The sequence below is a fragment of the Heliangelus exortis genome, chromosome 12 (assembly GCF_036169615.1).
Source record: "Heliangelus exortis chromosome 12, bHelExo1.hap1, whole genome shotgun sequence".
NCBI classification, from domain to species: Eukaryota; Metazoa; Chordata; class Aves; order Apodiformes; family Trochilidae; genus Heliangelus; species Heliangelus exortis.
In genome coordinates this window covers 3954277-3979700 of record NC_092433.1, presented here as the reverse complement: position 1 = coordinate 3979700, position 25424 = coordinate 3954277, and the positions used below count along the sequence as shown (strand labels likewise).

Here is a 25424-nt window from a genome sequence, read left to right as displayed (position 1 = left end):
AACAATTTGTGTTGCTAAAGACAACACAAATCCCACAGTCTGTAAGGCAGGTCTTACCTGATTCCAGATTTGTCACATAAACATCAGAGTGAAGCAAGAAAACCAACTACAGGAGCAAAAAATGTTAAAAGTCTTCAGCAGCTGATTGAAAAATTATTTTGACTGCAGTAAGAGAAATGAGATATCAGAGCTTAACTTATACATATCTTGAGCTGTTTTTCACTCTAGTGAAAACACAAAAAAACAAAAAAAGAGAAATAGCCTCCTTGTCTGTCTGCAGGGACTAAGAGGGACACACTGAGACTGCAAGAGCATCACTGCTGAACCCATACCACAGAGTGCAGCCCCAGGGGAACCTGAGAGGGCTCGGGCTGAACTCACAGCACTATGCAGAGCCTTCCTGCTGCCCAGCACTGACAAAAGCAGTAAGTTGTGTCTCAGACCTAAGGAAATTGCCTTACAAGAGCAGGACATCCTCTGTAACATGGCTAACTTGCTCACAGTAGAGACTGCCATAAAAAGGTGAAGCAGAGGAGACTGCTCCATCAGTACAGATGACCAAGCTCTTGAAAGGATAAACAACTTTTCTTCAGCTTTAAACCTTAAGCTCACACCTCCAACAGCTTTAACTTGGGTACTTTTTGCCCCTCCTATACAGCTTACCTAAAAGCTGTAAACTGAGCATGTTTCTTGATGCAGGCCATACTAACAAGTAGATGAGGTCAAATAGTAATCAGAGGGAAAAAAATAGGCCCCAAATCACTGACTAAAACAAACCTGGCAAGTTATCATACATCCCTACATGTGATTCTAAGTTTCTGTACTTGGAAAAAAAAAACCCAAGCAAACAATAGCAGAGAATTCTCTTGTTACTGCTTGTTTGGCAGTAACTGCTGAAGTTTTCTCTACTTAGTGTCCAGCTCCTCAATGCAACCCTGCTGTGGGTTTTAAGATGCATGCCAAGTTTTGCTCTGGAAAAAATCCCAGTATCCTAAACAACAGCTGATTAAACATTAAAAAACCAGAACCAGCAGTAATCCTCACCTGTCCCTGGACTCTCAGCTTTTTAGTTCAGCAGTCTGCTCTCCTATACAACATTTTGCTGCAATTTTTGAGGGTGAAGATGCGTTTGAAACCTTAAATAACAGAAATTCTGTTGAGAAAACATCAACATTGGAAGTTAAATGATGTATCTTTTATCTGCAACCCATTATCAGCCTGCAGCTGGAACTCCAACAAATTCAAGAAGCAATACTACAAAACTACCTCATTATCCCATTATAAGCAACTCTTTATAGAAGGAGTTGACTGGGGGGAGAGCTGGGGTGTGTGTGTGTGTCTTCTCCCTTTCTTTTAAACCCTACATTGGAAACTTACCTGGCAATTCAGGGTAATAATGATTATATATTAAACACATTCAAAACCCTCAACCAACTTTGTACCAGTTGGTGTGCTACTAAAAGCATTCTTGACCTACTCAAAATATTAAGTACTAATGACTCATGGGCATGAATATAACTTTTAAAAGACATTTTTTTAAAAACAAGTGGAAGTACACAAAAACATCAGCAAAAATGTAGAAAAGTAGAAAGCATCACTTACCATATGTTGAATTTGTCAGGCTGGTAAAATGAGGCATGATATTTAACAGAGAAGTCAAAATGCATATTGAGAACATCTTTTCAAATGTCTTGGGATTTTTGAGCCAATGTATTCAAACCTCATGCACTGAACTTACTCCTTAGGCCAGACAAGGCCTTAGAATCAACCCTTTTAATTTGCTTTGAAGCAAACTGTCAAGAGTATCATTCAGGAGATTGTATTGCTCTTGTTCTGTGCTGTGACCTTTACTTTTCATAAGGCTTCAGTCTCCAGTATTAAGGCAACTTAAATCACAATTGGTAACACCAGCTGTCAAACACAATAAAGTAAAATGTAGTTTTGCAGATACACTGCTAAATAATGCTCAAATTGAGGCTAAGAAGACAAAATTCATAGAATATACTTAAAACATTGTATTTATTACAAAGGTGCATAGAGTTTATGCCATTTCTTTTCTATATTTAACATTTAAACTACAAACAACATACAAAGCTAGGTTACAGTATATAATAAAATCAACAATGATTACCTGGTAAATTCAATAAAACAGAATATTCTACTGTATTTAATTTCACAAAACATTTCTGAAACAAAGGCACTTACAGAATTGAAGAAAAAGTGAACATACACTGTTTCAACATTTAAAACTAATTCCATTCCACCACAGCACTGCAGATAACTAGTTTGAGATGAAGACAACAGCTCCTTGGATTGACATATCAGCAGTGCTGGAACTAAAGGTTTATGGATGAGCTTCTCCATCTATTCTATAACCATCCCATTCTCTTAATTATATGAAAAGTTTCAAAGGGTAGCATTGCAATAACTAAATACAATTTGGTCCTAAACCTTTTCTTGTTAATGATCATTAATAGACTAACAATAAGGAAAGATATGATTAAATGCTCCAATTATCAACTGAGGAAAGCAGACCATTTTCTCTTCTTTTGCTGAGTTTTGTAATTGAAGTAATGTTATTATTTAAGTAGTTCCTTGCATATTGATGATTCATCTTTTCACTTGTATATAGTTATCATTACCACATGTTCACTGAAGGAAAGGTGTAAATTTTCAGGTTCCTTAACCCTATCACTCATCTCCTCCCACATGCACTAGAGTTCCAGGCAATTTATTTGGTCTGTACAACACCTACACCAAAACTTCAGGTTTGGGGACCTCTGTTAATGCTGCCACTTCACTTCCCTTCTATCTTTTCCCTAAGGATGATGGCAGATGATCGAGCCAACTTCCCATGAAATTGCAGATTTCCCTTTCATAACCAGAACATAACCCTACTAACACTGCCACAAACTGCATGCTTTGTCACCTCAGATGGAGGAGCAGGGTGACAACTTTGTGAAGCCCCACACTGGCACACTGTGGCTGCACCTCACTGGCCAGGCTCCATCCTAACAAAGGTGCTGGAACAGCCTCTGCCCTCCTTCTACATGAATAAAAACACATGGGCTGGACCTGTAGCAAGGCAATTATTTCTGCAGCTACTCAGTGCCCTCCTACACACAAAAATTCCTGATTTTAAAAAAAGACTTCACCCTTTATACAGAAAACACTGGCCATTTTTGATTATGCTCACACAGAGTGTAATCAAGCATTGCCCAGCCCCTTGGCTCACAAGGCAGGAAAGAGCAGGAACACCAAGCAGGACACGGTGTGTGTGTGTGTGCTCTCCAAGTGCCTCTTGGCATCATTTCATGCTATCAACTTCAACACTCAGAGAGCTGCAACAGAAGGGTGCAGGTTGCCATGAATCTCAATGCTAAAAGCCTCCTACAAGTTTCTTTTGAAATGCCCTGAAGACTTCCTTGGAAAAAAAAAAAAAAAAAAAAAAAAAAGAGGAATTGGAATAACCCAGATGCAGACTCAAAAAATCAGGAAGAGAATAAGGCTGCCTTTGATAGCAGCAGTTTCCATTCATGATGTCAGGCAAAACATTGCTACCAATCATCAATGTTTTTCAAAGAGCCATATATCCCAAATGTAGAATTTCAGAATAAATGGCTTGCCTCTCTAAAGAAGTAAAATCAATGTGTAAGATATGCCAAAATTATTTCACTAATGGTGTCACAGCAATACATGCAACAGACCAGTCAGCTCTACTGAGGAATAAAAAATTGTATTTCGGTGATAGAATAGGTAGAATTGTAGAGGACACTAAAAAAACACAAACAATTCAATTGATCAGTGTAAGGTGTACAGAGCCATAAGCCTTCCAAATGAGGATTTCTCAAGACATTTCATGACTGCAAGCACTACCTTCCTGAAAACACATTACCTTGCTGTGAGCAGATCCTACCACACTCTTCCTTTCCCTGACTTCACTGCTCAGCTTTATGGGAATGCTGAAAACAAAAGGGAGGTTTGATCTCTACTGTGTTAGGCTGGGATTCCTTATGGACCCCCCATGCTCCCCCCCCACTTATTATTTAAACATCACAGACTGAGTTTATGAACATCTCCAGGTTCCTGCCCTCTACACTTCCCACTAGAGACATACAGTGATAAACCCACAGCATTTAAAAACCCCAATCTATTTCTGACATCCCATCTCTCCTATAAAATAAACTTCCCTCTTTAGTAAGGCAGAACTGAACACTGGCAGGTACTTCTGCTCAACATACACTTAAGGTGCTAATTTTTCCCCCAAACTCACAAACATACGACTTAAGTAAACTGGTCTGACAATACTTGGACAACAAATACTTGTCCAGTAATTTTTATGATGAATTCTCATGTTTTTGGCTTTTGATCTGTTCGGTCTACTAAGTGGCAAAAGGTTTGGTTTTGCTGTAAATTTCTAAATTAAAATGGCCTGAGAAAGCACCCAATAAAGGCAGAATTTTAAGCCTCAAATTTGGGAAAGAAAACAAGGAAATTATCACCTTATGCTACCTTGCACAGAGAAACGCAACTAATCCAAAGACAATAAAACATGGTTTGCTACCATTTACTGAATGCAACTGTGTTTAAAAAAATGAAAATTCCCTTTTAAGTGGTAAATGAAATGTATTACACTGTAGTTTACCTAACAATAGTAATAGCTTTAAAACAGGCAGAACATTTGAAACATATATCAGGTAGTTTCTTACAGATTGGGTTTTTAAGTTTTAATACTGTGCAAAAGACTGCTACAGCTTTGGGTGTTGGATAGTGCTCACATTACACCATTCCTTTCAAAATTATTGCACAGCAAATGTTATTGTGGTTCTTATTTCTGAAGTACTCCTTCTCCTAGTTTTCTCATTGTATAGAGAAAAAACTCTTTGTATTTGCTTGAGGTATAAATTAAAAACTTCTGCAAGAAAAATACTCCTGCCTCATACTTGAAGCTTTTTTTTTAAAAAAAAAGATACTGAATTAACTTTCACTTTACTTAGACAAAAGATTACTGTCTTCCAGAAAAATATACTACAGTTGCACAGTGTAAACATCACAAATCATACTTTCAAAAGTTTTGTGTGCAGAAGTGTAGAAGATTGTTTCAATAGGTAGGATTCTGAGGATCCACATAAGCAGGGTTGTAAGGGGGCTGGCTGACTGGGTAAGGTGCTCCACCTGCAAAAGCAAAACACAAGAAAAAAACATTTGTAAAATTTACATTGTAAATTCTATAATGGTAACTTCTGTTTTCAGCACACATTTAAGAAGTTCAACTGGTCTAGCATCTTCATTGGGCTTAAGAGCAGTCTCTGCTAACTTATAAGACATCTGCATTTCAAAAGATCACAAAAACCTTTTTCCTTGTAGAGTTTTTTTGTTGCTGGAGTGTACATGTGTATTGTGGTAGCCACTACCACCTGAATAGCCTTCAAGGGAGAATATAGTCAGAAAAAAAAATAAAAAATAAAAGAATGGATCTGGTCAGAAAAGAACAGCCAGTGGAAGCCAGAGATGCACAGGCAACAGTAAATATGGTATGTTGAGAAGTGAAAATAAAACACTGGGAAAGGACTAGAGAAAGCATCTGAGGATCCCTTCAGGGAGAATGCTTTCCTACTAAGTGTCACAGAGTTAATTAAAAAATTAAAATACCACTATGCATATTGAGAGTTTGCTGTTTATATTAGAGTTTATACACTCTGAAGATATCCTTATTTTCCTGTATTTGGAGACAAGGTGCTCTCAAGTGGCATCTTCACTTTCATGTCTGTCAAATGGCTCAAGTTCAAATAAGGCAGCACCTGATGAGATTCCTGGAGCACACAAGTGTAGTTGTTATCTTTCACTGATCTTGTAAAGCCAGTGAGTTCATCTCCTGTGAGACTGAGGCTCTCCCTTGCATGTGAGCTCATGAAGAGGCTGTCTTTTGGTTAATAGAATAAAACAAAGAGCTCTCATTTTGAGGATGTCTCAGCTGGCAACACAAAGTGCTTGAAGATTTTCATAGGAAAATAAATTAAAAACATACCAGCAACAGTTCAAGAAATGAGAGATTATGAGATGCAAAATGAGTAGTTTACTGGCACCCTCACACAATAAAGATGAAGGCAAAGCACTCTGGAGTAATCCCATTAAAAACACAGCTTCTTCATAGGTTACAAAAGAAAAATAAAGTCAACAGACCTGCTGAGTCAGTGTTTTCACACAGAGGGCTGGTCTCCACTTTTTTAATGTGCAATTTCTACCTGGTTTGCAAATGCTTCAAACCACAAACAACCATTTTATATTTCAGTTGTCATGAAAGAACAACTTTCTAAGGGCATCATCCACTACAATATACATGTTAGTTTGACTTAGATTTAATATGAAATTTCAACTGAATTAGTAAAACATTTTACTGGATACACAGACAGCCCCACAGAACACCAAACTTTGCCAATACAGCTCCAGCTGCATCCCTTCTTGCATTGGGAAGGGGAAATTCCAGCACGGGTGGATGACAGGATCCACCATAACTTGAGTTTTACCTAATTTGTTTACTTTAATATAGTCACAGAAAACAATAAACATAAATAACACAAAACCAACTCCAAAACAACTGCTTTTTCAGCTGTTTAAGAGATGAAGAAATACTCGGGGCGGCCTTACCTGCCACTGTTTCATTATAAGCTGGGGGTCCTGATGGCTGCATGGGGTATGGGGGAGGATACTGAGCAGGGTAGGGTGCTACCAGCATTCCTGGCTGTGGCTGGATGGCCACAGGCTGATATCCTTGATATGGGGCTACAGGGTAGTTGGGTGGCACTCCCTGCTGCGGGCCATAGGGAGCTTGAACCACAGTAGTGGCAGTAGTGGTGGTGACAACAGCTACAAACAAGGAAAAGGAACATGGTTAGTGCTGGTGGCTCTAGGAGATCACATAGGACAGGCAAACAGTAATGCAAAATACATCCCCTCTTAAGATCAATTCAAAATTTCACTTTCAAAGTTCCACAGATTTCGAAATGTGTGGCTGTAAATATCCTGCCATCCATCTAGGTGGCAATGAGAGCCTTCATGTACTGGGATAGAAGCCAACTTGTTTCTCAGCCACAAAGAGCAAAGAATTTTTTTTCTTGGACTGTTCAGAAACCAGGAACTCAACCCTGTAGCCAAGTTACCTGTGATTTGGTACAAGGCTGGCAAAACTCGTAATTTCAAAATGTTTTCTGCTTTTAAAGATTAATGTGATAAGGATCTTCTATCTCAGGTAACAAGCTTCCTACCATGATTGTCCAAATGAGTTTTGTTTTGTATGGTGTCTACATACTACCACATCCATGTGTTAATATGTCTTTCTCTAATAAGTCAGAAAGGCAAATAAATACACATTATGTCACTAACTTTACAGGAACTGATGTTGGACCATTGGTTCATCTCTCTTAGTGGAGCATTAACACTTTCTGATAAACTGCAATAGTTTGTCTTAAAGACCTCCTCCCTTAAGCTACAATTATAGACTTTGCTCAGGATTGCACTGTTGCAGTTCTGGGCTTTTGTTTCATTTTTAAGAGACTTAGAACAATTTAATATTTCATTCTGTCTTGTTTTCCTAACCAAACCAAAACAACACCAAAAAATCTCTGAAACAGCTTAAATGCTTATTTTTTAATGTTTACCTATTGCAGCTTTGGTAGCAGAGAGGTAAGGCAAGATTATTTTCACCTTTTATAGAACCCAGTTTTTCCAGGGGGGTGGGGAAGTTAAGTCTTGTTCAAACATTTGAAAAAGAAAATAAATCCACAGGTACTTACGCCGTGGTCTTCGACATGCTTTATACAAACAGCAACACGAACACGTGAGGCACAGAATAATAGTGACTACAATCACAGCACAAACAGTAACTCCAATCGCAATAAGGGTTCCAAAACTGCAAGAAAAACACCACCAGAAGTAGTAGGAGTCTTTCACATAAGTTTATTGCTCTCCACCCTAACGTTCTGCACCCAACACTCTGCTCTTCCTCCCATCTGTTACTCTCACTGCTTCATGAATTTGAACAAGAAACAATTGCCAAATGCAGTGCTACCTGCCCCCTGGTAATTCCCTTTTAAGTGTTAATGTACATGTTTCCTACTGTCTGAAATCAATTAAGTCCTTCTTCCCTAGAAACCAAAGTTTCCAAGATTTTTACTTCCCATAGAATGCACCATCAATCAGTTTTGGGAAAACTTGCAGGAAATCAGTTTTAATGAACAGCAAGCTGTAAAATGACAAGTAGAGACCTGGTTTTACATTCATCCTGGTTTTGCTTCTTCACAGAGATTCTGGCTACAGAACTTTGCAGGTTTTTATCCTGCTCAGCTTCCTGTTAACAAAACTTTAACATTTAAACAAAATGACACACCTCCAGAACCTCCAGCAATTTTCACTTGGACATCAAACAGCCATTAAATGTGAAAAAGGGTTTTGGGTATCAATGACAAGGGAAAGTTCAATCACTGACATCAGAAAATGCAAAGTACTCTACTATCCCTAGACCAAACTCAGAATACCTCACCTCAGCCTCCCAGAGCAAGTTAACCCTCACTCAACTGGGCACTGAATCCAGGCACTGACAAATAAACCAGGTTCATTTTAAAACACATTTTTCCCCCCTAAGATAGATTACATCAATTTTATTCTTTCACAGCAACAGCTTGAAGAAAAAAATTTAGGTCAAACCTCTTAAAACATGAGTAACTATTTTATCTAAGTGGAATTTAATTTAACTTGTGCACTGATTTTGTGAAGTACTAAATGTAACACAGTAGGTACTCCTCAAGCACGAGCTCTGTGGATTGCTTAAGGTCACTGTACAACAGGAAGCAGGAACTGCTGCAACCTCCTGAAATCACAGAAGTGGGATCAGAAACACTGCCAGGAAAGCAAACAGACAACAGCAACACATCTGCAAAATGTAACAATACACTCAGACTTTGTCACCTTCATTTGCACCCTTACAGAATTTTCATATGCTTTTCACATGCTGCAAAGGCATCCCTAACCACAGGCTTTTAACTGGTGCCCCCACCCTGTACCAGCATCAGTTTCACTTCAGCACAGTAAGTTCACCTCATCTCCATCCCAAAACCCCACTTCTTTCAAGCTTGGTATAAAAAGTTACAAAAGCAATTTCAAGGGGGGCTGAGGAAGAGGGATAAAAATGGATAATGACTCCAGGTTCTGGAACACCCACTGCCTCCTGTCCAGGCATCCAGCAGCAAACATACATCACCTTGGTCTGAAAACACAAGCTCAGTACTCACGTGTGCAGAAATGGATTAGCTTTACATGAAATATAGAGAGTCCTCACTAGGTACTCATTATATAAATTAATTTATACACTGGAAAAGAGAGGGAGATAACTGTGCACAATGGATTCATATTAGGCTTAACCACCTCAACTGCAATGTTCACAAAAACCACCATGAATGCCTGTGATAAACTACAGACACCTAGAACACTGCAGGATGACAAACATTTAACTACAATTATTACTGCTACTTGTGGAGTGCCAGCAGCATTTTCCTCAATTTGCTTCCCACTTCTCTATCAACCCCATTTCCATTACACAATTATTACCAAGCAACACCAGCAGAGACAACAACGGAAAAGAGTCTTACAGGTTCTTCCTCTGGCCTTTCCCCAGTGAAAAAACAATCCTTTTTTTTGCAAGTGAATTACACCAAGGAAAAAGATTCTTGTGTCAAGGAAAGATATTAGGCCTGACAAAGCCAACCAAAATTCTTCACTTCTAGAGATGATGTTAGCAAAGGCTGGGCAAAATCACAGAAACCTAAGAATGGAGAAAGCAGACAAACTGAAGGAACATCTATTCATCAAAAATAAACCAGCACAGCAGAAAACTGACAAAGAGCCCTTATCTTTCAGGACCAAATTCAGTTCAGATATGACAAGAGAGAAAACAGCACAAACCCATCTGCAGCTAGACTGGCCACCAACAGATAACCATTTATCAGTTTGAAGCATGGGCTCCATTTGTTTATTTGTAATAAAATTTTCTGCTCACTGAAGTCTCTATCTCATTGCCTATTTACTACTTCTAATAAAGAAAGCAAAAAAAGCAAAGCTCAGTGAAAGAAAACCACCGTATCCTCTTTTTCACCAGGTTGTTAAGAGACACCCTGTGGTTTTTCATCACTTGTCCACATATTTGCTAAAATGCCCTGACCATGGCATGATGACATTTTGCAAACATCTTTAGAAGAGCTAAATGGAGACACACATTTAAAGTACAGGTGTGTCGGGTGTACACACCTCAGAGTGTGGGTTCTGTGTCTGTGTCTGCAAACACTGTGATTCACTTCTGCCCACTGAAATACTGTGTGATTACTGCAGACCAAAATTACAAGTCTTCAGAAACAGCCCAAAGAGGGAAACAACAGCCAGGAGTTAGATCTTCTGAGAGTTTTCAAAGGAGTGTACACAAGAGGATTACTGTGGGCATTTTTATGACCTACTTCACAGAAGAAGCATAACTTTCCTGCCAGTGCTTGGGCTCATGCAGACTGATATCCTGAAACAGCAGAATGCAGCATGACACTCAGAAAAAAACCTTGTATGTGCTACCAATTCACTGCATCAACACCCTCTTTCAACAGTGAAGCTCTTCAAAATATTTTTTCCAACAATTTTTATTGATAATCAAAACTATTAACACTCTTTTTGGAATACCTGAATGGTCAGGCACTACCTAATTATATTGATGCCCAAGTTGCACTACCCAGTAATATCCCACTTGTAAAACCAACTACTGAAAAAATCCCACTAGTAAAACTACTGGAAGGAAGGCTACCAGTAACAAAAGATGTTACTCAAGGGAGGCCAGAACAGTGCTCAGCATGCTTTACTCAGTGAACAATCTAAGCCTCAGGAGATAAGATATTACAGACACTGGATAAAGGCCCTTGCAGCAAGCTAACTCCAGAAAACCTATACTCCTTTTTTTTTTTTTTTTTTTTTAAACAAAACCATTGCTTCATTTAATTGCTTTCACCTGATAAATCTGTATAAAACGACTCTGAAAATATTTGAAAAATATATTCATATTAAAGAATAATTCAGTTACCAGCTCTTAGCATTATACAGAAATTAAAAATAATTGATGCATGGGATTGTAACTTAAAGATACTTCCACTGAATGGTTAACCGATAAAAAAACCTAAAAAAAACTGTAAAAAAGCAAAAAACCACACATTACACCCTGCATTCTGCAAACAAACATCAGAGTGCAGAAGTCAGGGTGGCCACAGCACGGGATCAGAGTGCTCTGCTGGTGCCACAGCTTGAACAAGGGTTTCCAGACTCCCACACTGTATATACCATAGTCTCTAAATAAAGCACAAACTGTCATAAACAGCCTCAGCTCATTCAGTGCCATATCCTGCTTCTCTCTCTTCATACAAAAGCTAACTTTTGCCAGTAATTTCATAGAAAACAAAAATAGAGAACAAAACCAAACCTAACAGCAGTTTTACTGCAGCAACAATAAATTGCTACTTCTCAGAAATCCAAGGGAAAGCAGGTGTGGAGAGAGAGGACTCCCTGCCCTCTCATACCACCACCTCTCTCCTGCTTGCCCTACTCCACTTCTAACCCTGTTCTCTCACCTTTGGAAAGCACTACACTGGGTAGGAAACCAGCACACTTCACAGACTCACCTTACCTTGAAAGTTTTCTAATTATTTAAAACATACTACCAGTTGACACAGTGGAAGTTACATGATTAGTGTCTGTTTCACCCCTTTTGGTACTGAATGAGGAACAATGAACAAATTAAAACAAATCCAGGATCTAAACAGTACTATTTGTAGAAGTCAATTCTCCAGGAAGTTGTTGTTCATGTGAGAGATTCCAATCTTTAACACTGCCTAGTGGAAACAAAAGTAAAATGCTTTGAGTGCATTTAAAGCCTTTTAAAGTATCCATGTTGCAACTCCAGTAACAAATTTTTAAACCTTCTTAATAGTTTGAATCACTCAAGTTGGGAACATTTGTAAGCCCTGCTGTAAAAGAAAGTTTTTATGTATCCATGCAGTCATGACCATGGGGCACAAGGGGGGAAATTGCTTAAAGACAATTTTGTCCTTAAAAAAAGGAAAAAATACCCAAATGAAAGAGACAACTTGGTTCTGAAAAATCAGTTTAAACAGCCTATTTGTTTTGCAAGATTTGTTCCAAGCTGTAAGAAACATGTTGGCAGGGTCCTTTTCAAAAGCAGGGCTGGTGTTAAAAATCATACATTTACAAATACTGGGTTATGACTCAGGGCTATGTTATGACACAGGGTGGTCTGGAAGGCCTTCAGAACTTAGGCCATTCCTGAAAGTCTAAAAAATAAAAGTATAAAAAAGCAAATGCATATAATTCTTTGCTGCTCCAGAAAAGGATGCAGTTCCCAGAAATGTGACAGAATGGCAAATTTCCAGACTTCTTGTGACTCAGATACAAATAAGTCCCCAGGCTGATGCTTTCCTATATAAAACATTTTAGTGACAGCCATTCAGTACCACCACCTCTAAAGTTTGGCAGGAAAATAAAGTTGGTTTTTGGTTTGTTTTGGGTTTTTTTGTTTTTTTGTTGTTAAAGCTGAAGCAGTATGACTTCCTAAGGCCCTTCAGAGGGATTAGTTTGTACAACTTCCCAAACAACACACTTCCTCAGTTTAATATTTTAGCATGAAGATTCAAAACTTGAGAACCAATTTGCTAGAGACTCAAAAAGAAAAACATTTACTGTTAACAGAAAAAGCAAACTCTTGTGAGGTGGCAGGAAAGCCTCAGTGTGACCACCCTATTTTAGCACAGTTGGGTTTTGGCCCATAGGAACTTGAGTCCATGCAGACAATCAAACACACACCATAGAGTTAGGCCTCACAGCACAGCTGCAATCACACAAATTGCTGCTGGCAGCCAGGGTCTGCTCCTGCCATTTCACCTGCGAGCCACCTCCCCAAAAGGAGCTCCCTGCATGATCAAGAAGCATCTAAGAAACAAGGGACTAATAATTCCTGTGGTGGGTAGCAGGCAACTTCAAACTCCAACTTACCAGCATTATGAAACCTTGATAGTCTGATCAGCCCATCAGGTGTAACTGCTAAGTCATTTCTCAGCTACCTGATGTGGTGAAGCATGGACAGGAACTGGGATGCTGACACAAGTTATTCCTTGTGAGTGTTCCTCCTAGGGTCATGCCCAGGCACAGCTCCTTTATGTGAAACTAATTATTTCATTTCACTTTTACTAACCCATCAGTGTGATGTCCCAGCTTGAGTCACCATTAACTGTAACCTGCCAAACTGCTCTGGCATGGACACATTAACTTCCATGGAAAACCACTAAAACTTCCCACAACTTTCCACAGTTCTTCCTTTTCTGCTTTTTTTTTTTTTTTTTTTTTTCCCCCCACCGTTAAGGAAAGTTTGTAGCAACAGCTCCACAAAACAGCAAAACAGTCCCTGGGACACCCATGCTTACCTGCAGCCTAAATAACCCTGTGCCACGTCCCCAAAGTCAGGACAAACCTACAAAGCTGAGAACACCTCAGCACCAGCCAAGCCATCTCTGGTTTGAGAGCCCATACTAAAGCAACAACAATAAGAGCATGGTAAGCCAAAACACCCTGAAACTGCTAAAGAGTTATAGAAAATGAGAATGCAAGGGTCTTTTTGAGAAAAAGTTTTCTAAATAGGTACTGAATTGGCCCTTTTTCTGTTCGTCCGAATAGGAAGCTGTTGTGCATTGCTTCAGACCCAAAATAATAAACCTTAGTTTAATACACACAGTCCTACAGGAAAAAAGCTAATTACTTTTTTTAAAAAGACACTGATTTTTCTATATTTTGCAGTAACATGCAACAGGTTTGGCACCAGATATTCTTAAACAGCCTTTATGAGAAGATGGCAAGGAGGCAACATCCAGGAGTTTGTGGTTTCACACGGACACCCAACACCTGGATCCAAGAGGTTATTATGGGGGATGTATAGAAGCATCTCTTCTTGGTCTATGAACAGTTCACCTGTACTAAATATGTCTATTTACATAAGTCCCTTTGTAACACATAGTAAAAATATAATTTTCCAGGGAAGTTTCCCAGGAAAACTACTACCATACACTTTGTAGACAGCTGAGAATAACTGCTATAGGAAACTGGTACATTCAAAATAAATACATAACAAGGAGGTGAAAATCCAGAGGGACTAAAGCCTTTCAGCAATGGTGCAAGAACCAACACTGAAGCTTCATGTAGGTCACAAGACAATTTCAGACAAGTCCTCAGCATAAAAAAAACCTATCCTTAACTGCAATATAAGGCATTTGCTTCTACAGACAAAAAAAAAATAAATTAAAAGCTCCTTTAGTGGCAAAAAGGGAATGTAGATTGTTTACAGGCACAGATAATTAAGGCAAATTAAATGAATCAACTCTTCTCCTACTGCTCGGCTTGCTGTCCAACGATACAGGATATTACCCCTCACCCCAATTAAAATTTGGGATCAACATGAAGGCAAGGGGAGGCATATTTCTTAAATGGTTAACTGAATTAATAGAACAAATTTGACTGAAAAAAATTAATTGCTTAACACAGAAATTTTTCCCCAAATAAACAACTACTGCCATGCTATGAATTTGTTATCACCAGTACCACACTAATTCTACAAAGCAGACCTAAGCAACTAATTAGAAAGCCATTTGGCTAAATAGTTGAAATTTTAATTAAAATTTAAAAAAATAAGAAGGATTTTTTTTTTCTGGTAAATTGCAATGTGGTGTGTGGCTGTTGAAACACACTGAAACTGCAATTAAAGGAAATTTAGACTGGGCTATGCCACCAGCTTTGCTTACCATGCAGCCCAGCTCTACATGAAATACCTTTTTCTCTACCCACTTTACCCATATATCATCACATATGTAAAAGTGAGTAACACTGTGATCAGGCAGGAGGAAAATTTAAGTTAGGTAAGTTCATTATCCTATCATACTATGCACTGACATGCTACCTGACTCTCTCTCTTCAGAAGTATTACTCACCCAGCACAATTATGATAATCAAGGAAAATATCTTTGTACAAGTAGGAGGAGATCTGTGCAGTCAGGGTCACATCCTGCTGACTGTTTATCCTTTTAAATAGTATTCATCATCAACATAAAATTTATAAAAATGCCAGAAAAGTGATTTTGATGACTGGTTCCCTGCATAACTTAAGTTTTTAAGTTTAGCTTTCACTGGAATCAAGAGCCAGAGCCGTAAACATTAACAGTATAAAATGTTTCTAACAAAAGCCATAATGTATCAAAAGCAGTATCAAATGCATCAAAGCAGTTTCCACAACTGCTGATTTCCTGAAATTAGCAGGAAAAAAAGCAGAAACTCACTTGTTCATTTCATAGAAGACTCTACAACTGCAGTTTTAAAAGGCTTGACAATTTAGGGCCATCTTCCTCCTCCCCTAACCATTCACCTCTTCTCTTCTTCCTAAAATACACCTACAACACAACCTAAAGCAAACACATCTGGCTACACCTCAGGCCATGGCTATTTACTGAAGTATATGAAAAGGCAGAGTTGAAGCTAGCTTTGAAAACCACATGCTCAAACTTTCACAGATCCTACTAAATAACAATCATGCTCTTCTAACCATCTTTTCAAGGAAGGATTCTCATTTCTTAGGCTACAGGACCCTCCTGAGGGACACCCTGCCTGTGGCTGCTGTGACACACTCTCTACGAACGTCCTGTACAATAAAAATTTACTGTTTTCAGAGTTACAGAGCAGAGGTACAGCAAAGCCCACAGAATTAGAAGAGGGAACACTCTACCCCAGTTAAGTACAGTCAGTGATGAACATACCTGCAGAAAAATGAACTGAACATAATCCAAGTGACTGATGTTACTGTGTCTTTGCATGTTGAGGCCAGGTCGTCTTGCTTTTTGCCACAGAACAACCTTCTGTACTTAGAAGAGCACACTAACCCAACCATGCACATCTGCCCCTTGAGCCAGGACACTGTTTTTCAAACTCCCCTTCCATCTTGGTTGCAGAGTAAATGAACCTGCATGAGCAGTAAGCCTGAAGCAGGCAGCAGAGAAATTTAGTGGCAACTCACAATTGCTTGGACAGCTTAAACTGGCTCCTTCACTGAGAGCACAGGGAAACCAAATGCTCTCTAATGCAACTTACAGTTACAAACTGTGCAAAATTATGTGTAACTCTGGGCTAGTAAAAAGTATAGAACAATTTTTAAATAGCTTCAAAGCTAAATCTCAATTGTTTCTGGAGAAGACACGTACATTCCTTGGTGAGATTTCATCCTGTGTCTGAACACAAGCCTTGCAGAATGGGCTCTGCATGCAGTTTAACTCAGTTATTACAGAAAATATTACAGACTAGTACTAGAAAATGAAACCCCTACTCATTGGAGACTGCTTACAAATTTTCCAATGCATACTCTTCCTAATTTATTTGACTATCATTGGCAAACTATTACAGACACTGGAGCTCCAAATACACTGAAATGTAAACTCTGCCTGATAGTGATAGGGGAGAAGGAGAAGAAATAGGGTGGAGTTCAGTGTCAGCTTGTTGATGGAGAAAACACACGCAAACTCTACACTGAGACAGCAAATGAGGATGATCACATCTTCCACAGTTACAAATTCATGAGTTTTGCCAACTCACACACCTATCAGACTTCTGCAGCTGCTGCATTTCACACAAAGGCAGGCAGAATGACTTGGGACTTTCTCCATGTCACAAAAGGAGATCCAAGTCACGAGACCACACATTGATCAGCCCATGATGAGATGGAAATGAGCACATCCCAAGATTAACAAAGCTGCCCTGTCTCTGCCAGCTGAGGCTCCCCAGGAAGGGGCATTCTGCTCCCCTCTCCCTACCACATCAGCACGAGCAGCCTTTCCTCAAGCATTACTGTACCTGTCACACAATCTGCTGTAACTTCAAGGCAGAAATTAAGTCAGAAATAAGAGTCCAATTAACTGTGTACACAACAATTTGAAGTTTTGTCTCCATTTTTAAAGACTGCTAACAGATGCCCCAACTACAGTATTTTCTTTTGTAACTCTGACACAGATGTTCTGACTTCCTCCACCTCCTTAAACACTCAAATACTTCATAATTAGTTGAACTGTGGATGTGAGTCATCTTATTTCCTTTTCCAGTAAGGGTCACTATAGGAAAATTGGCATGCCAAGGCCAAACAGCCACAGTACCAGTGAAAATTACAACAACTGAAGTTCCACTGAATTAGTGCTACACTTTTTGTAGTTTCTTAAAGCAATGCCACTACATACTGTAGAAGGAAAGGGGAAAAACAACTAAATTATCCTTACTGCTCACAATCCACCTTTGAAACCAGAGCAAAGAAGGGGGAAAATTCAGTAATCCAATTAAAAGGAAAAAAAAATAATAAAAGGGGAAACACCTTCCAGTAGTAAATCTTTGCTACAATGTATTCACTAGAAGCAGAAACTGTAGAAACTGAGTATGGTCCTCTTTCATGCAAGGGAAAAAAAAAGGAAATTTAAAACGTTTAGTGGTATGAAACCAATGCCTACACTCTGACCTAAAACTCCAAATGATCTTTAAGGGTTGATCAACCATGGAAAAAGCCTGAATCTGAGTGAACACTGACTTTTGTACTTTTGCTTTCTACAAATTCAGTGTTCTGGAAGCACAGTGCTTTAAAGTACATTATTAAAATGCTCCAGAGGAATGCAATTTATTGTCTTTAAAATGCTACAAAGAAGATTAAAGGATATGAACTGCTTGCATGGTTAACTACAAGTAGAAGGGCTGTCCAAAGTGCCTTGCACCACTTCCTCAACAGGGCCTGATACTCAATCAAGTACTGAAAGACAACAACGTTAAAGGCACTGATAAAAAGAAACTTACTACAAAACTCACACACTGCTTGAACTTCTCTGCAGAAGACTTCAGAATAAACACAGGAAATGAAACAAGGAAAAGCAAACGACAAACTCCTCAGCCACACAAGCCAAGGTATCACCACATATCACCACTGACCCTTCCCTGACACTGTCCCACAGAATTAAGAGCACAACCCTGATGAGTTTTCCAGGCAGGGAGTACAGACACCCCAGATTACTTGGCACAGTAGCAAGTCCACATATAATTGGTGAGCAGCCCTCAGAGAGGTGAAATTCTCTTAAAAAGCCAGGATTTATGAGCAATGTGCCAGATGTGCCAGAGTGGTAACCTTGATCCAGGAATAAGCCAATGCAAGAATGAGGAACTAAATACTTTCTGACCCCTAATGCCTGGAAACCATCACCTCCTCCTCCTCCTGAAGGGAAGTGTCAATGGCAGTATTTGCAGCTCTTGAGAAAGAACAGGGCTTTATGGAAGCTGACCTTTGTTGCCTCTCCTCCTGTTACAAACTGTTTAAACACTGTGCTCATCGTGCTGGAAATATAAAGACATATCTCAGCTGATATCAGCCTTCCTCCCCACACAGTAAAATATTAAACACAGTCATAAAGAAATAATTTAAAACTTCTTCTTTTAAAAGAAATTGACATGAAGCAAGAGGGTGGAGTACACCTTGCACAGGGAAACCAGGGACAATTCTTCCAGAAGGAATGCAAGTAACTGGTTTATTTAAAAAACAAAATACAACCAAATCAAGCAAAACCATAACACCAACACACAAAAACCTGGGCAAAGCCTATTAATAAACAGAAACCTACTTGGTGTCCCAATGACTGCAGTCACAGCAAGCCTTATTCACTCTCATTCCTGATGCTGAAACACCCTAAATCAGACACCTGAAGTCATTAGTCCCTTTGGAAAGCTCTGGGATACAGTTTTCCTCTGGAGTGACATCCTGGTGTGTTGCAGTTTGGACAACTGTTCTATCACCTGATGCCAGCAGAGAGGAGGGGAAACTTGTAGGTTGAAAGAAGACAGATTGAATAGAGTAATAATGAACTGCTATTAACCTCAGTGCTAATGCAAGACACAAAATGATACTCAGCTTCAGACAGCTGTCACAACCTGCATATTTCTAGCAGTGGGGACTGAGTGCCCAACACCACAAGCACGACAGCTCCAGCAAGAACACAATGGTCACAATAAGCAGTGGAGCTCCAGACCTCAGGCATGGGACAACAGACAAGGCAGACAGGACCCTCTGGGGAAGGCAGCCCTGGCAGAATGAAAAAACATCCCCCCAAACTTTCAATATATAGTGAGGGTGACTTTTTGGTATGAAATACCTGGGTTGGACAGCTTAACTGAGATGCCCTGGGTTCTGACCCTACTGGCCCACTGGCTCTTGCATGGTTCAAAACTACCCCCAACCTTGGTCACCCCAGAAACCTGCAAACCAGAGCATCTTACCCCCTTTGTTTTCACCCAACTAGACACTGCAGACACTCAAAACTAGTTTGTCTAAACAGAAATATTTTAGAATACTGTCCCAGGCAATCCAGGACAGGGTGGCTTTTCCAAGGTGGTATTTCTATTAATAGTTACTAGCTTTCTATCAAAGGTGCCTAACCAGAAATTAAGTTTCAAGTCAAGTCTAGGCCTCTGCACAACATATTAATTTTTCAAAGCTGTAATATAACAGAAAGGAAAAAAAGAAATCACTAATGATCATTTTTGCAAAGTGAGACATCAATAATTCTCTCTTTTTAGGCATTCTGTAGCTGAAAACCAAGATAATTAAAGCAACTTAGCTGCTGCTTCCTACACGGTTCCTGTAATTTACAAATGCACTTTTGTAGACTGCAGGCCTTGATGGCAGTTCCTTGAACAACTGTGCAGCTTTTTGTTCTGCTTTTTTTTTTTTAATGCTTATATTCTTTCACTGTGCTTTTTTAATAACTATGCTTGCTGATATAGAAAGAAATATATTACATTCTTTCTATTTAACCTTTATTATTCCAGCAGACTCAATATCTCTGCAGCCCTGAAGATGCAGAAGCTTTTTTTTTTTTTTTTTTTACCTTCCACCTAAAAAAGCACCAAACGACGAGGCTCACGCCTGCTGTACTTGAACCATCTGAAGGTCCCCAAGACCGCTCCATCAGCCTAGCAGAGAAGCATCCCCTCTCCAAACCCTGACATCGGCCCGTTCCTTGCGCACGTCTATGGGTACCCCGGACACCCCCATCACGCGGACACCCCAGCAGCGCTCCGGGCTTCCTTCCCACCGCCTCTAGGACGCAGGAACGGGGAGGTCCTCCCCCTTGCGCAGCGACCCGACCAACCCACCCCGGTGCCGGTACCCCGGTGCCCCCGTCCTCCGCTCACCCCATGCTCGTCGCCGCCGCTCGCCCCGCGCCCTCCGCTGGCGCTGGCCCCGCCCCCTGACGTCACACCGCTGGCACCGCCCCCTTAAGGGCGCCGCGGCCCATGGCTCCGTGCAGCTTCCGCGGAGCCGCAGCACCCCCAGCCGCCGGGCTGCGCCTCCGCCAAGGGGTCGAGTCCCCCTGCCCTGCCATCCCAGCCAAACTTATTTATCAAATGCCGCCCAGGACTAACCCGTCTGCTCTCTGGTCTGTCTTTCAGGTTGTGGAAAACAGACGCTTTCTGCAACAATGCTCTCGTAACCCCCTAAAAGAACTTATTTTGAGATACTGTCAAGAGATACTGTTTAAGTGAAAAGGGTGCTAAAAAGCAAGAAAATGCATGAACCTAAAGCAGCTTCTCTTACTGAGCCACTATGGACTCGACCTGTCAGTACAAAGCAAGCATGCTAATGCTTTAGCCAACAACCTCCCTCCCACTCAGCAATGAGAACACAGAACACGACACACAACAATCATCACGGTCTGAACAGAACAATCCAACTCTTCCTCATGTCCCTTCTTCAGCTCACCCGGGGAGCTTGAGTGCTCCCCATCCTCAAGATAAATCAGTATTTCTGTTCTCATCTTCTATTGGCATGGCTCAACTACATGCTGAAGAACATCCAAAATAAATATAATTTTAAAACCTGAGACTTTGCATGGCTTACCTGGGGTCAGGAGAAATGTAAATATCAGGATCTGAAAAAGCCTCCATGTAATTCAAGTTGCTTAGCTCAGATATCCTATAATAAGAGAATTGATGTCAAAAATGGAATTTACAACTTAGTCAAGTACCTAAGTTCCCAATGTTTATGAAAGGTAATGTACACTTAGAAGAGAAAGAGACAATTTTTTTTAATCCTAAAAGAAAAAATAAATACAGGAAAAGTAAATGCCCAGGAAAACACACACCAATTCATGCAATTTGCCCACCTCATTGCTCCCACTTCACAGGGAAGTCACATGCATTAATGTAGATCCCCAGTGGAGCCAGAGCTGAAAAGTCTCTTTGTAAATTTTTAACCACTAAACTGAGTGTTTTTGGAATTTAATGATAGAATTATAAACTTCTGTATACACTGTTTGCCTCCTACCTTCCATGAAGCAGATTACACTGAACCAGTTGTTCTTCATCAAATTTTAACAGCTCATTAGAGCAACAGTACTGAAGCATGCAATTTCCACAGCAGAATTTGGGACAGGATTTTGCAGGTTGTGCCTTGCCATAATGATCAGTATATGCCCGACAATCTTCACCCAAAACTGAAAAAAAAAAAAAAGTTATAAACCAATAGTTAGTAAATAAATAATCCTATAAAGTCTTTTTCACACTGACCAGCTCACCTAGGTTAACATTTAAATATCTTTCAAGTATTTTGTCTAGGTCTTGCATATCAATTATTTCCTTTAGAGGAAATAAAAGGGAAAATACTCCATGCACACAAACTATCTCATCTTCATCAAGCAGCTCTTCCTAACTGTTCACACATACAGAAAGGACTGTACTGCAAGTATGTATGAGATGCTCTGCCTGGTGATACTCTCTTCCACTACAGCTGCTAGTTGCTCTGTTAAAAATTCCACACAAGCCCTAAAATCAGGTGGAAGAAAATGTTAAGTTTTCCGAGACATTTGACTTGATGCAAAAGATGCAACACAACTGCATTCACTGCAGCTTTGGATTACCATGTGACTTGGTTGTTTCCTCCTGTGGCTTTGCTTCCTTCAAGGAAAATCCTAACCCTGCTAATCCAGAGCATAAACCAGAGATGTCACAAACCAGAGATGTCACAAACCAGAGACTCTTAGGACTAAAATCAGTCAAATGGCATCCTCCCACTTCTAGTCTCAACCAGTGAAGTTGTAGTGCTAAGGAAACAGAGGCGTTCATGTACTGGGATGGAATTCTTGGGAGACATCCCATCCCCTCAGCACTGCATTGGGTTGATACATTCCTTAGCAGACTGCCTGCTTTCTCTTTGCCCCCTCTGAGCGAATGCAACACAAGAATGGCACATTGAAAGCTTCCAACTGCCACACAGAAATCCTTCTCAAAGTTTAAGCAAAAATCATTTCCCAAGAAGAATCTTTAGCAATAGTATCATTTCAGTTTTCTGTGAGAAATGCTGCAGCCACCTGGTTTCTATTCCTCATTTTTCTTCCTATCACTTTATCACATACCTTAACAAGACATACCGTGCTCCTAAACCACATTCCATCTGAGAAGCTCAAGTTACTTGAGGTGTAGTTGTTTGTCAAAAGCAAACAAGAAGAGGCAATGACAACAAATTATGTTTCTTCAGAAGAAAAGCAGGGGGAAGTTCCTGGAGTATTTAAACTGATTTTGCCATTTAAAAACTCAGTCCTGACTTTGGCACCAAGACACACATGAATACTTCAGCCAACATTAAAAAGAACTAAAAATATATTAAGGGGGGTTAAATATGAAGGCTGATTAAACACAAGCAAGGAGGAATATCTACCAAGGAGGAAATTCTGCTTCTTCTACCAATACCCCAGTACTTCTACTCGTGTGTTTGCACATGCTTATGCCTGGCTCACTGAATTTTTCCTCTGCAGACATGTAATTTCACCTAACAACTTTCTCCTTCCTGTACCACTAATAAGGAAATGATAGATAGCTAAACCAATTCCAAAATAACTTGTGATATTACAAAAAAAACAAAACAACCAACAAAATCACTCCCTCCATCTCAGTACTGCACTACAGCAGCACAATCAAATGACAGCAGAAATGAAAGGTCTGGGCCAGTTTTCAGGTGATCTTACATAGTGATAGCTATGTACGAACTCAATTATCAAATGAGTTTGCACAAGCAGTGCTGATTATGCAATATGGTAACTCAACACTTAAGTATTTCTATTATCTCACTCTAAAAGGCCAAAATTTACTGTGTTGGGGATGAAAAGGTGAAGATTTTTAGTGCCATGCATCAAAAGTGACTGGCTGGCACTTTGGGGTAGATTGTTTCTCCCCCAGTAGTCTTACCTTAGGTTTACCAGTAGACAGTAACCATTAGGTGGGTCCATCACTCAATAGTGGGGTCCTAATTCTGTTGTGTGACAATGTGCACTGCTGTCAAAACAAACCTACCGCACTTCAAGCAGAACCTTGCTCTCAGCAAAATCAGTTCCCACCCAAACCGCTGTTCAGCGGTGAATATCTCTACCCAGACTCACGTCCCCCGGCCCCAGCTCTGGCCTACGGGGGGCTGCCCCATGGCGGGCGCTTCGGCAGGGCCTCCCCGGGGAACGCAGCCTCGGCCCCGGCTCCTGCCGGCAGGAGCCCCGCGGGCCGCCTCTCAAGTGGCTGCCGGAGCCGCCAAACCGCCTCGACTCCTGTGCTGGCAGCACCGGCACCCCCCGCCCCGCAGCCCCGCACTCACCGGCCGCCGGCAGCAGGAGAAGGAAACTGAGGCCGAGGGAGACCCGGCACGGCGCCATGAGCGGCTTCGGCCCCGGGCGGGTCGGGAGAAGACCGGGCGGCGGGAGGAGCCGCCTCACGGCAGAAAAGGCGGAAAAGCTTCGTGGCGGGCTGGGATTCCCCTGGTGAGGCGACGGTCTGGCGAGCGGCTTCGGAGCCTTCTCCGCGCCAAAGCCGGAGATACTGTGCACGGGCCAAGCCGCTCTTCAGCTGCAGACCCTGCCCCAAGTTTGTGTGGTAGCCCAGATGTGTTCCTCATAGCCCACTTCCTGTTCCCCAACATGATGGCTGCTGTACCCACTGAAGGCTTCCTTCTTGCACTTTAAGCCAAGATATCCTTCTTCACAGAGGCCACAAGTCCCTGGTAAAGAGTTCCCTTTGCAGGGCTCAGGGCAGCCTGGGCAGCACCAGCTACTGAGAGCTTGAGTCCTCTCAGATGACCTTGAGGGCAAAAGAGTCACATGTGGCATGCAGTGCAGAGACTTGTGAGGCAGAAAAAAAAGGCACTGAGGGAAGGTAGAGATGAGGAGGGCAAACCAACCGACCAGGCAATATTCGTCTTTCCTGACAGCCAGTGCTGGTGGGAGCTCCACTTCTTGCCGGACGATCCCTTGGGATACAGATCCTGGGGTCTGGCCAGCCTCAGGGACACTTCAGCGCTGTGGGAGAGCTTCTGAGAGGTCTCTGGCCCAAGCCAGTGAGAGGCCACCACCCTTGGGGTCTGCCCAGAGAAGACTCCTCAGCCTTCCAGGCCAGGAGAGCACTGGCAAAGGACTCTGAGCCAAGAGGAGAGCTTTGGTAAGATCTGGAGAGCTGAGTAACTAACTCGCCACAAGAGCTTTCCTTCCTCACTCCTCCAGTAGGGAAGTCCCATAAATCACCAGCCCAGCCATAGGCCAGGGTGAGAACTGCCCAGGAGAGGGGCTGCCCTGCTCCCTCTGCTCCTGGGTGCCCCTTTCTGGCACCTCCGAAGCTGCCCCACAGCCACTTGCATTTTCCAGCCCCACCAAGAAAGGGCTCACACTGCCTTGGAAAAAGGCCATTTATTGCCATGGGAAAAGGCCATTTCCACCGTAACATCCCAGCTTCCAAAGCTGCTTTATCTTCTGGAGGCAGCACACCAACAAAGAGCTAAGGAGTTCAGGAGAAAGATGTTGGGCCATGTGTGCCATTTAGGTGCAGTGCTGAGGCCCTGTACCGTGCCCCAGCCACCGACAGCCTGTGAGCAGATGGGATGCGTGAGCCCAGGCCAGGCTCAAAGGTCACTTCTGTGCCCTGTGCTGGACAGCCCAGAACTGGAGCCAGTCCTGCCAATGCTGCCTTCCCAGTGCAGCACGGAGGGGAAGGATCCCCTCGCCCACCCTATGGGCAGCGCTCCCCGAGCCCTGGGCAGGAGCAGAGGTTGCCCTTGGCCAGGGCTGGAGCCCTGCCATGGCCTGGCCTGAGCAGCACCCTTCAGCCAGCAGTGCCACCCTCAATGGCTGCCCTGGGAACATGGCCTTTGACTCGGCACTTGATGCAGAAGAAACGCCGCGGTTATGTGGGAATCAAGGGCCTGGGCCCCCGCCCCAGAATGTCACTCACAGGATGTCCCTGCCCGT

At 41.5% G+C, this 25424-nt stretch overlaps 1 protein-coding gene across 2 annotated transcripts; it reads right to left on the bottom strand.

Annotated features, from left to right (window-relative positions):
• Window positions 1–2000: 2000 nt before the first annotated feature.
• Window positions 2001–24276, bottom strand: SHISA5 (shisa family member 5). 2 transcript variants are annotated; one of them, XM_071755500.1, is made up of 6 exons: window positions 23786–24276; window positions 21473–21641; window positions 21047–21121; window positions 7794–7909; window positions 6649–6867; window positions 2001–5175 (listed from the first exon to the last, which is right to left on the bottom strand). In XM_071755500.1, exons 1-6 carry the CDS (start codon window positions 23841–23843, stop codon window positions 5102–5104), a joined length of 711 nt encoding a protein of 236 aa, XP_071611601.1. In that variant the 5' UTR covers window positions 23844–24276; the 3' UTR covers window positions 2001–5101. The 2 variants fall into 2 exon arrangements, with proteins under 2 accessions (XP_071611601.1, XP_071611602.1); XM_071755501.1 differs by lacking the exons at window positions 21047–21121; window positions 21473–21641; window positions 23786–24276 and adding an exon at window positions 20341–20395.
• Window positions 24277–25424: the final 1148 nt, after the last annotated feature.